We start from the raw sequence: 12,276 nt of genomic DNA, 5'->3' as shown, positions 1-12,276 counted from the left end.
ATGGCCAAGACATTAGAAGAGACTTAATCCTGTCAATATAACTGTTTTAGGCCAAAAACCTTTAAATATAGACATCGGTAAGATATTTTCAATGTTTAGCTCACCAAGGCGGCATTTATTTGATTAAAAATGCAGTAATATTGTGATATTATTACAATTTAAAATAACTTTTCTACTGTAATATATTTTACAATGTAATTTATTCCTGTATAAAGTGAACAGTTGGATCAACTTAAAAAAATTACTTCAATTGGTAACACCTAAAGAAATTAAGTTTTCTCAACTTAAATGATCACGGTTTATTGTGAAATTTTTTTTTTTTTTAAGTTGAGAAAACTTAATTTCTTTAGGTGTTACCAATTGAAGTATTTTTTTTAAGTTGATCCAACTGTTCACTTTTTACAGTGAAAGCTGTATTTTCAGCATCATTACTCCAGTCTTCAGTGTCACATGATCCTTCAGAAATCAGTATAATATGATGATTTGATGCTCAAGAAACATTTCTGATTATTATCAAAGTTGAAAACAGTTTTGCTGCTTCATATTTTTGTTGAAAAAACAGCAAAAAGGACAGCGGTGAGGATATGTTTGCACATCTCTGCAATTCTCTGTCAACAGGTGAGGTCATTAAAATTACACTGTTATGAGAGTTTGAATAAAAAATATGTTTGAAACTACAGATTATATAGGTCTGGCTATGTGAGACTAGTTTGAATTAATCCCTATTCTTTGAATGACGCACGGACATTACAGTACAGAATGGCAGAATTATCCTATAATAAATCTTATATAATAAATATTGTATAAAAGAGGATCTCGGGATCTTGGTTGTGTAAACAAAACAAAAAATCAGGTTTACTCTACAGGCTTTCATAGACAGCCGAGGAAGATCTCTTTTTTTTTTTTTTTTAGTTTTGTTACATGCTGTTCACACATTGGCAATACAAAAAGTGATTAATACATACATTCTTACATTTAGCCTCTTGTAGTGTATTAGGTCAAGTAAGGTAGGTCAAGTAAAATATGAGTACAGTGACCGTAAGAGATCCTTTATAACAAGCAGTGTAATTGATGTTGAATAAGATGTGTTACTTTATAATTGGAGGAGCAGAGAGAGGGTGGGGGTCTTTACAGGGGTTGTGGCGAGGAGTATGAACAGAAGGAGCAGAGATAATCACAGCTCAGACCCCTGTGTGTGTGTGTGTGTGTGTGTGTGTGTGTGTGTGTGTGTGTGTGTGTGTGTGTGTGTGTGTGTGTTTGGGGGAAGGGGTTCAGGACGGGTAAGGACTGACATATGGAGTGTATAGTCTTTCAAAGCAACCAAACCCGTTTCTGGCCACTCTGTCTGTGATTCTCTTGCGCTCTTTCAAATTAGATTTTTAAAAATACAAAGAAACAGGTTGATCATGTTTGTGTTGGTATATATGTGCTACGAACCTCAAATCTGAAAGTGTAACAAAAGCTTTACAACAGTTGCCCAACAGACCATTCAGATTACCCAAATGTCTTTGTGTTTATTACCTGATAGTTAAAACAACACACATATAAAACCTAGATGCAATTAATCGCGATTTATTTATGTTTTTCTCTAAACTATTCCTCTTAACCCCTGTCACTCCCTTGAGTTTTTCAACCGTTTTATTGTATGCCAGATAACAATCATGTCCATTCTGTATAGTAACCCTGTTATTTAGTTTGACCAAATCCCTAGTCAAGCCCAGTGTTTGTTTGTGTGTTTGTTTGCTTAATGTTAAAGACCAGCATGCCATAGGTACTTCTATTTAAAGGAATAGTTCACTTCAAAAGTAAATTTGTGTCATCATTTAGGCCACTCACCCTCAAGTTGTTTCAAACCTGTATGAGTTTCTTTCTCCTGTTGAACACAAAAGAAGATATTTTGAAGAATGTCGGTAACTAGACAGTTTACCTATGGAAGTTAATGGAGTTCATCAACTGTCTGGTTACCGACATTCTTCAAAATATCTTCTTTTGTGTTCAACAGGATAAAGAAACTCATACAGGTTTGAAACAACTTGAGGGTGAGTAAATGATGACAGAATTTTAACTATTCCTTTAAACTGGATTAATGGTCTGATTACATAACCGTGACTATCTTTAAAAAGCACTTTTTAATAAATGTTATATATATATATCCCAACATCCCAGTATAATATTTACACGCTGACGTCATAGTGTACAAATCTTGACGCGTTTTAGTAGCTGAGCGTTTCCGCCGCGTCCACTCTGATGATGTCAAAACCCCCTACAGCTAATTCACAAAAGACTCGCCGCCGTGCCGAGCGCTCTGATTGGACGAGCCGGAGCCACAGGAAGCAGCGCCGTGCTCGCTGATTGGCCGCCGTTCTCTTTGTGTGCGGGCAGCTGGCGTCTGGACTGCATTTTGAATGGTCTCGTATTGGAAGGCGAAGGTGTCCATGGGCAGCACAGCAACAAAGGAGCCAGGATGGTGTTAGTGCACGTCGGATATCTGGTTCTTCCCGTCTTCGGTTCCGTCAGAAGTAGAGGTAATTGCGTCTTATTTGCTGTCGCACGCGCCCTCGTCTGTTTTTAATGAGCGCGCGAGGGTCGCGCGGACGTGATCAAAGGCTGCTGGCCTGCCGGAGCGTCGCGTATTTTGCAACACAAATACGGAGCGATTTGCTCAGTGGGGGTAACATTAAAGAAAATACACTATATTTATAATCTAGATATTCACTGTGTTTGATTTGCTGGATAAATATGTATCAGGTCACAATTTGGACAACGCGTACAACCTTCCTAAGCGTCATCCTTTGTGTCAGGAAGCATATGCGTTTAATATAGGAATAAACCACGCGCGTGTATGCGTATTCATGCGTTTGTTTTGCGTATAGCACCCTATTGGGGCGCGTCAAACGCTTGGTACAAACAACAAAGCTGATTCAACGAACCTACATGTTATAATCAACAAAGTAGCGCGTTTGTAGCGTCGACAGCGTTTTAGTTCGTTGCAGTGGACATAACGCGTTGCGTTGCGTTAAATTCCCTCACATCCGTTCCGCCGTGTGCGGTTTTGTTTATGAATAATTAAACATGGCTTCAGCAGTCAGAGTACTGATGGGCAGCTGCAGTAGCACAAAATACCCTCAGCTGAACCTGCTCCTAATTTAAGCTTCTACAGGATGAATGCATGACAAAATTGGCTTCGGATCGTTTTCATATCTAATCATCATTTGCAGCTTGCATTGCGTGTTTAATTCTGCTCTAATGGAGAGAAGAAGAAAAGAAAAAAACCCGTCTGAATCTTAAATCCCACCTTAGCCAGCCATGTCTGGACTGGGGGAAAAAAGGTGCATCATATACAGTATCTGTGCACTTAAATGATAAAAATAGTTGAAAAACACAATTTTTAGCCATATTTTGGCAGCTTTGGAATTCCATAATGCTGCACCAACCGAAGATGCATTTATATTTAACATGCAAATACTAGCCTACCATGTTATGCATTTTAAACCTTATTGCACCAGCAGAAAAAAAGATGCATTCGTACATAATATGTGCAATTAAATATAGTAGTATATGCATTTTGTTGTGCAATTGTAAAACATGAGGTGCATCAGATCTGTGTATAAAATGTGTGTAATTAACTAATACAGTAATGTATGCATTTTACACCAGCAGAAAAACAAATGCATCAATGTCTGTGTGCAATAATAATAATAATAATAGGGTGCATTTTGTAGCCGTGCCCTAGCACCGATGGTTTCATTGATTGTGCTTGTATTTGTTTCTATTTTTTTCCTTGTTCCATAGTCTGGGGGCTGATTCTACATACCGCATTTTTTCAGAGCTCTGTTCCCTTCCATTGTGTATCTAACGATCACCCGCCGCTGCTGTGCTATAGCCTCTGCCTGCCCTGCATCTAGCTGTGTTGTGACTCCCTCTTCTCATTCCCTCTCTTTCCATCTGAAGACGACATTACAAACAAACTCTCACTCATCCAGTTTATATCCTCCTGTGTAACCGACTGCAGAATAACACTCTCTCTTCTCTAGAAGAATCCTCTTGTCTTCTTATTTTTAAATGGTCATTGTTGCTTTGACGAAAATAACAACTCATTGTAGCATTTAGCTTTTTTACGACTGTCATTGTGATTTGTCCCATTCTCAGTGTGGATAGACCAACATTTTTGCTGTAAATTTCTGTCAAGTGGATGCATTGGCCTCTCACTCGATCATAGCCGGGCTTGATCGACCCCTAAACACTTGTCTCTGTCTCGTCTTTTCGGGAGGGTGTGCTGTGTCAGTGGGATTTGCCCAAGATTTAGACTTAGTAGAGAAGCTCAACGTGTTTATTTTCTAATTATTCAAGTACGGTTCGGGTCGATAACGTCGCACCTCGTGACCCTTTGCCCTCCTGGGGCGAACCATTAATTATTTAATCAAAATAAATCCATACCATCTTCCTTGAAGGAATAGTTTCTGTCGTTATTTACCCTCGTGTCGTTCCAAACCCCTATGCTGTTACTTGTTTAGTGCAAAACAAAAGGAGATGTTTAAGGATCTTTACGGGTTTCCAGAAAAGACCAAAAACACCATAATGGTGGTTTAAACCAGTTTTATTTTAGCACTGTTCATATTCAAGTAACGAAATTACTTAAAATTAAACGAGTAAGCTGAAATATTTTTATTTAGGTTTTATTTTTAGTTAGCTATTTCAACGTATTTCAGCAACATTTCTAATTTAAGTTTAATTTTTCATCTAATATTTATGGTTTACACTTTATTTTAAGGTGACGTAGTCACATTGTACTTAAGTACTGAGTGATATTAATGGATATATTAATAAATACTGTTATTACTATAGTAAGTACATGTAGTGACATAAAATAAAGTGTTACTTTGATATTTTATTGCAGCTTTTGCAAATAACAAAAATGTTTTTAATAGTTTTAGTTCATAACAAACTTGATTTAAATGACTTGTGCACTATATTTCAAGTCTTCTGACATCTTATGAGTAAAATGTAGGAAATCTCACGTGCTTTTAATGGCCAAAAATGCCATTGGTTCTTGTATGGAGCCGAATCTGTATGTTCCTCGCACAAAACTATCATACGACTTCATGGTTCTGGAACGACATGAGAATGAGTGTCATCCGCTTCAAACATTACAATGCTCATGATAACTTTTGTTAACTTTACAATAAATAAACCAAGTTCACCAGCTAATTACTCTTTGACAGCAATGCCATAGAAATACACAGAGCTACCGCAAAACCGGAAGTTCAAACTAATTTAATGATGGCTTGTTTCTCTATATGATGTTGCGGTATTATTTTCGAAACTTAGGGAAACTTATTTCAAGACCAGCATAATGTCCCTTTTTAAAAAGAGATCCATGTGCAGAATTCATATAATGTTAAAGACAAACTAAATGACATATTCTGTTAAAGAAAAAAGCCGTCTTCCGTTTGGAAGTAGAGCTGCACGATATTAAAGAAAAATGCGATAACTCATTAAATAATGTGATATGATAATGCTTAAAGAGTGTAAAATTAACTTAAATTGTCTTTAAAATATCTTTAAAAGGATATAACCTAGGCTACATGTGTGTTTCACATTCTTTTTGTGATAAGAAAACATCCCTACAGCTTCTGAAAGTGAACAGCATGTGTTTTACTGTAGCGTAAGAAGTGTTATTTTAACATCAGTTCAGGTTATCCTTAGGGTTATTTAACAACAGAAACTGAATAATCAAATGTAAAAATAAAACACTGTAGGAATTAAATATATCCTGATTCTTATAAAAGCTACAAAAGTTATTCAGCCAAGAGCAGCGAGTGATTTTCTCTTTGTCTTTTGCACATGACCCTAGTTATTGCAAGCCGTTGTGATATAATTACGACATATAATTTTGATATATTGTGCAGCCCTATTTGGAAGTAATAAAATTAGTACTCGGAAGGAACACGAAGTAGCTAAGTGGTATTTTTCGGTGCTTGACTGGCACATGACACCCGACCAGCACTCAAACCGCCCCTCATTCATTTGATTTACCCATGCTGCAACGCCAGCATTAGCCTAGCGCTACCGAGCGGCGCTCCTAGCGCTGTGCGAGCGCCAATGTCATCCGCTTTACAGGGATCACTAGAACTGCACTGTAGAAGTCCTCCTAGTATCGAAATGTCTCTATTTCTTTGGTTGTGGTTCTCTGCCTTCTGTTCCTGTACTAGGCTGTAATGCATGACCATGTTTATTATTTTCCTCTTGATTTTGATTGTTTCTTTGTTTTGGAACATTGAACAGCAAACTCCAATGTATCTTTGTGTAGACATGTCCTGCTGTACTGACGTGTTGTAGCATACACATCTACCCATTGGATGCTGCTTCTGTTATGTTAACTTTATGGAGCATGGTTGGGCCTTGCCTTCGCTCTTTATTTGCATGGAATTATTATTATTATTATTACTATTATTATTATTATGATCACACAATTCCACTCATACTAATAATTTCCAATAAAGACTGTAGATTTTCCCCTAACCCTCAGTGTGCTCTCTGCTGATTTCCATGTGTCGTACCCTCAAACCCCTCCCACTCCACTCTACGGCCTCTTTGGCCCCTCCCTCGAGTCATCTCTCAGCTCCTCCCACTTGCCAGAGTGAATCATGGGAATGTGCACTCACAAATACGGAGGCAAAATAGTCACTTCAAGTCACACACATCCCATCTGCATTTCACTATCTGACCTCCTGCGTTAGTGTATCTCCTCCTCGTTCTCATTTTGTCTTCCGCAGAAACGGGTTTTTGAGTGAAAATCAATACAATACATGAGCTCCAATCAATTCCTGATGGATAAAAACAAATCCTGAGGACTTATTTCTCTTTCTACTTATTTCGAGATTTTTCTAGTTTCATTTGGAAATACTCTACCGTTCAAAGGTTTGGGGATAGGACGATTTTTTTATATATATATATATATATATATATATATATATATATATATATATATATATATATATATATATATATATATATATATATATATATATATATACTTTTATTCAGCAAGATGCATTAAATTGATCAGAAGTGACAGTAAAGACATTTATATTGTCACAAAAGATTTCTAATTCAAATGCTGCTCTTTTAAACTTTCTATTCAAAGAATCCTGGAATATGAGAGTGATTTCTGAAGGACACTGAAGACTGGAGTAACGATGCTGAAAATACAGCTTTGAATCACAGGATTAAATTACATTTTAAAATTGAAAAATAGTAATAATAGTTCGCAATATTCCTGTTTTTACTGTATTTTTGATCAAATAGGGCTTAAATGCAGCCTTGGTGAGCAGAAAAGACCTTCTTTTAACATTTAAACAATCTAGCTGACCCCAAACTTTTGAACAGTAGTGTACATCGAATTATGAAAATAAAATGTTTCGAAACTTGATGATAGATACAAGATAAAACGATCGATTCTTGCATTCCTGATGCCCATTGTCATTTACCCTACTGAATCACCCTACATCAAACGGATCGTGCCGAAACCGGATTAGTAGTAGTCTGAACCCGGCATTATATAGAGTCCCACAGATATAATCAATTCATATTACAGAACCTGCAGAGAAAACTCGACATGCTGAAACAGAGGTCTGAATAAAGGAAGATTAGCAATTAGTTAAAAGGATCCTCAGATAAAAAGTGTTAGAGGTGAAGGGTCAGGCCATAAGGGAAGGATAAAATGAGGTTTAATCTTAACAAAACTCATTCATTGAGTTCTGCAACCTGACCTTCAGGACGTGACCTTTGTTTCTAACGGTGGATTTCAGAGAGTTTTCACTCAATAAACATCAGAATCTCAGATGGAAGAGAGGTTTGTGGTTTATTAGGGACTCGCAATGTACAATATCCTGGACGGCGAGTACATCGCACAATTATTCACTGATCAATATTTTTGCCTGGGTTTCTGAGGGAAGCAGAGGGAAAAGATCATTAGGATTCAGAGCGCGTGAACCGCACACTCCATACGTTTCTGCTGATCTAAGAGTTTTGCTTGAATCTCTGGAGCCCTGGGGAAATATTTCCCGCTGAGAAAATCACTGGTTTCTCCTCTGTTCTGTTCTCCAAAGGCGGCGTGAAATGAGACAATAACAATTCTATATCAATAGTCTCTGCACTTTTTGCTCTCGGAAAATTCCATCTCCTCCTCCAAGTGCAACGGTGTTTCTGTTTCCCCGGGGCCACAGACTTTTGAGCTTTTAAAAATCTTTCCTGTGACCTTTTACAACACAATTTTTGTCCTCGTATTCTCCTCAGGGAAAAAGAAACGAGTGATTTAGGATGTTGTTCACCCAAAAATGTGCACCTCCTTTTTTTCCTCCAAATAATGTTGTTTGTGTTTCAATGTTCTTCAAAATATCTCAAGTAAGTTTTACAGGTTTGAAACAGCGTGAGTGAGAAGAAATGGCTATGTTTCCATCCACTTATTTTATGTGCATTTTGGTGCATCACATTAAAGCTACACTGTGTAATTTAAGTTGATTCTTAGCAAAAAACACTTTGTTCTTTCAAAATGATATGTGCTCATTAATGTGTAATTACTTCTACCAACTAATCAAGTATTCTCGTAAGCGTAGAATCTGCCATTTAGAATACATACGAGCGAGTCGCTCGCATGGCGGCAGCCATGTTGCGCCTCCATCTTGAAAATACATTAGCCAAAGAGGGACATACCTGGAAATTCAAGCTTCACCTTTGGCGTTTTTACACTCAGTGGCACCGTGACGAACACGAGGGGGAGATTACTCGCGACTGCCGGCAGATTTGAAATAATACGGCCACCGTAGGAGTTAAAACGCCCTCGGAATGGGAGGGGCTAGAAAGTAATATTCAGTTGGTAGTCATAAACAATTTCACCGCTAGATGGGAGTAAATCCTACACAGTTAAAAAACTCTGGATGGAAACTCCAAAATGCGCATAAATTCTAAACGGGTGCATAACTTTATGTGCTCATTTTTTATCCGATAAGAAGACATGCGCATAAACTGTGATGGAAACACATTTACCGAATAAATCCCTCACTGTGCTACAAAAACACACACGTGACTTTGCCTCAACAGGAGCTGTAATTGGATAGCTGGATTAACCAGTGGACCAATTGCATCGCACAACATCTCAAATGTTGGTTTAGTTATTCTGAAATGCCTGAGCCAAAGTCTGTCATCAGAATGATTTGGTTTAATTCCCTCCCAGAGGGAAGGGATGGGATGGAAACGCTGCTTTATTCGCAAATTATTTATGTGATATTCCAATTTTGCACACAAGTTAAATTGACGGCTTTCAATGGAAACGTATAGCTAATGATGACAGATTGTTCATTTTTGGGTGAACTGTCCCTTTAAGGCAGAGGTCAGATTTGTTCTTTTCTTGCAATGACATCTTGGGAATCTTCAACAATAGTGTTGGGACCGTTCACACAGAATGCCTTTTTCCATTCCACTTCGCTACTTTTCCATTGTTTTTCAATGTCGGACATCAAGCTGTGTTCGAAATCGCCCCCTATACCCTCATTCACTATTCCCTACATTACTCCAGTAATGTAGCTCACTTGAAGTGAATGAAAACAAGTGAATTCGGACACAGTGCGCCGGAAGGGCTGCTACTTTTGTACAGTTTGTGCTTGCTGTTTAATAATCATTTGAAACTGGCAGCTCCAGTAGTAATGAACATATTTATTTTGAACTCCGTCATGGAAACTAGCATGTATAAACCTTAAAAGGGTGGTTGATTATGATTTCACTTTTCTAACTTTAGTTAGTGTGTAATGTTGCTGTTTGATCATAAACAACATCTGCAAAGTTACAACGCTCAAAGTTCAAAGCAAAGGGAGATATTTGCTTTTAAAGAAATTCCTTTTTAAGGACTAAATCAAACGGCTGGTAGAGACTACACGACATTCCTCGCGGGTTAGTGACATCACCAACCCTAAAATTTACATAAACCCCGCCCCCTGAACACGATTTATAGATTATCAAGACAGAATATGCTAATCAATGACTAGAAGATAACTACACATAAATTCATCAACTAACCATTCGGAAATGTCCTGTTGCTTCTACATGTTGTCACTTCTTCTTGAGTCTCTCCATCATTGTCTGACTCCAGTCTGAACATAAAGGCTAAAAGTTACTGAAATTTTCAGTGCGTGTCTGTGTGAGGTAAAAGGACACAAGCTCTTGAAGCTCCGCCCCCTGTGCCGGGAGCAGCAGCTCATTTGCATTTAAAGGGACAGACACAAAAACTGTGCGTTTTTGCTCACCCTCAAAGTGCCAATTTTAACATGTTATATAAAAATATCTGTGGGGTATTTTGAGCTAAAACTTCACATACACACTCTGGGGACATAAGAGACTTATTTTACATCTTGTGAAAAGGGCATTATACCAATATTTTAATCAATTAAAAATGAATTAATACCTGTATGATATTACGCTGTAGCCACATTGGACCAGTGGTTTGGAAAATGGATGGATCATTCACATGTGGGCGCCATCTTCTGATCAGATGCAGGAATCATTCGGCGCTACTATCACAGTGCATTATGGGTATTCTCTAGCAGTTGAATGTAGATCAGCTGTGCACTCGTTGTTGCGGTGCATTGTGGGATTGAATGAGTGCACTCAATAACGTGGTTTTAGACACCACTACAAAGGGTTGTTTCATCAAAGAGTGTCCTATTCAAGGGTATAGGGGGCGATTTCAGACACAGCCATGGCTTTCTAACAACGCGAGACGTGAGCGCAAAGGTTAAAGAAGTCCATCTAGCGTGTTTACATTGAAAAACAATGGAAAAGTAGCACAGTGGAATGGAAAAAAAAAACGCATTCTGTGTGAACCAGCCCTTGCTCTGTTGATTCTTCAGTATGCAAACGCAGATCTGAATACCCGACCAACACATGCTGTCCTGCTGTACATACTTCACATGCATTACTGTGACTAACAAACTTCAGTGCTCAAAGGAGGGGTGATCGAGTTACAGTCATCTTCTGCATATTCAGATGGGATATGGGAAATTATTTGAACTTGAAATAAGACACTTCAGTTTTAACATATTCAACAGACCATATGCAAGGACTAATGTTTAGCCAGCTAGTCATTATCACAAAAATCACTCTAAAAGAGTTTATTTTGCCATATAAAACATAGATGAATGCATTTGAAATATTAATTTGGGATGTTTTATTAGCCTATGTGAGAAGCACGAACGCTAGCACAGCTTTATGAACGCACGTTTGTATTTCTACACTACCGTTCAAGTGTAAGGTCAGTAAGGACGCATTACATTGATCGAAGGTGAACATATAACATCTTTTACAACATTATTAATGCCTATTTCAAATAAATGCTGTTCTTTTGAACTTTCTATTCATAAAAAAAAAAATCCTAAAAAACTGAATGAAGCAGCACAACTGTTTCCAACGATCACAACGTTTCTAGACGTAGCAAAATTACACAAGTGACCAACCAAAATCAAGTGTCACAAACATCTGTTTATTAATATCAATCTATAAAGGTTTTCACTGCATGACCACAGCAGGTTTCCCGTTGGAAGCAGTGAAGTTATTTAGTAAGTGTGTGTGTGAGAGTCGGACAGCTGAGCGGCTGAAATAGATCTATGTGAGGAGCAGCTGTCAAACACTCCTCTTTCCCTCCCCCTCCATTTCTCTCTCTTTCCCCTCCCCCTCCTCCAATCCCATCATTCCCTCCCCCTCCGCCCGTGTGTGTGTGTCCCTGAACCCCCCCACCCCTCCATCTGTCTGTGTTATGTCCGTCACTGAATCCGTTTGACTGCTGAATCAGCTCATAAACGCCTGTCATTATTAGGCCCAATCGGTTTTCTGTTGAAGCAGATCTCCAGTCCTGACGCAGTTAGCTCCAGTATATTTCCCCGAAAAAAAAGCACCGCTAATCCCGAGGGAATGGGATCAGTTAGATCCGTGGTAATCCAGATAAAGAACGAGTTCTACCTGCAGTAACGCGGGCGTAAGAACCGTCACCTGGCTTCAGTTAAATAAAGAACAGGTAATATTATATTCTCTAATGCAGGACATCCACCAGAACGGCCTCCACAACTGTAACTTCATGTCCTGCTGATAAGATGAGATATTACACAACATCACTTACCATAATACAAACATTTACCATGGTAACCACAGTCTCTACCAAATTGCCATAGTTACTCCAGATATTAGGCTACTGTACATTCATAATTAATATGGTGTCTCAACAATGTG

General features: G+C 38.3%; 1 protein-coding gene across 1 annotated transcript in view; it reads left to right on the top strand.

Moving 5' to 3' along the window:
• The first annotated feature begins 2,266 nt into the window (after positions 1-2,266).
• The window catches only part of ark2ca (arkadia (RNF111) C-terminal like ring finger ubiquitin ligase 2Ca), a 21,478-nt gene continuing 11,468 nt past the window's right edge, over positions 2,267-12,276 (top strand). The window contains exon 1 of the mRNA XM_081390045.1: positions 2,267-2,525. Coding sequence (XP_081246171.1) covers positions 2,465-2,525 — 61 coding nt within the window. The 5' untranslated portion in view covers positions 2,267-2,464. The remainder of the gene's footprint in view (positions 2,526-12,276) is intronic.

Source organism: Scardinius erythrophthalmus (assembly GCF_964197995.2).
Source record: "Scardinius erythrophthalmus genome assembly, chromosome: 17".
In the NCBI taxonomy this organism is placed as follows: Eukaryota; Metazoa; Chordata; class Actinopteri; order Cypriniformes; family Leuciscidae; genus Scardinius; species Scardinius erythrophthalmus.
This window is presented reverse-complemented; position numbering and strand designations above follow the sequence as displayed.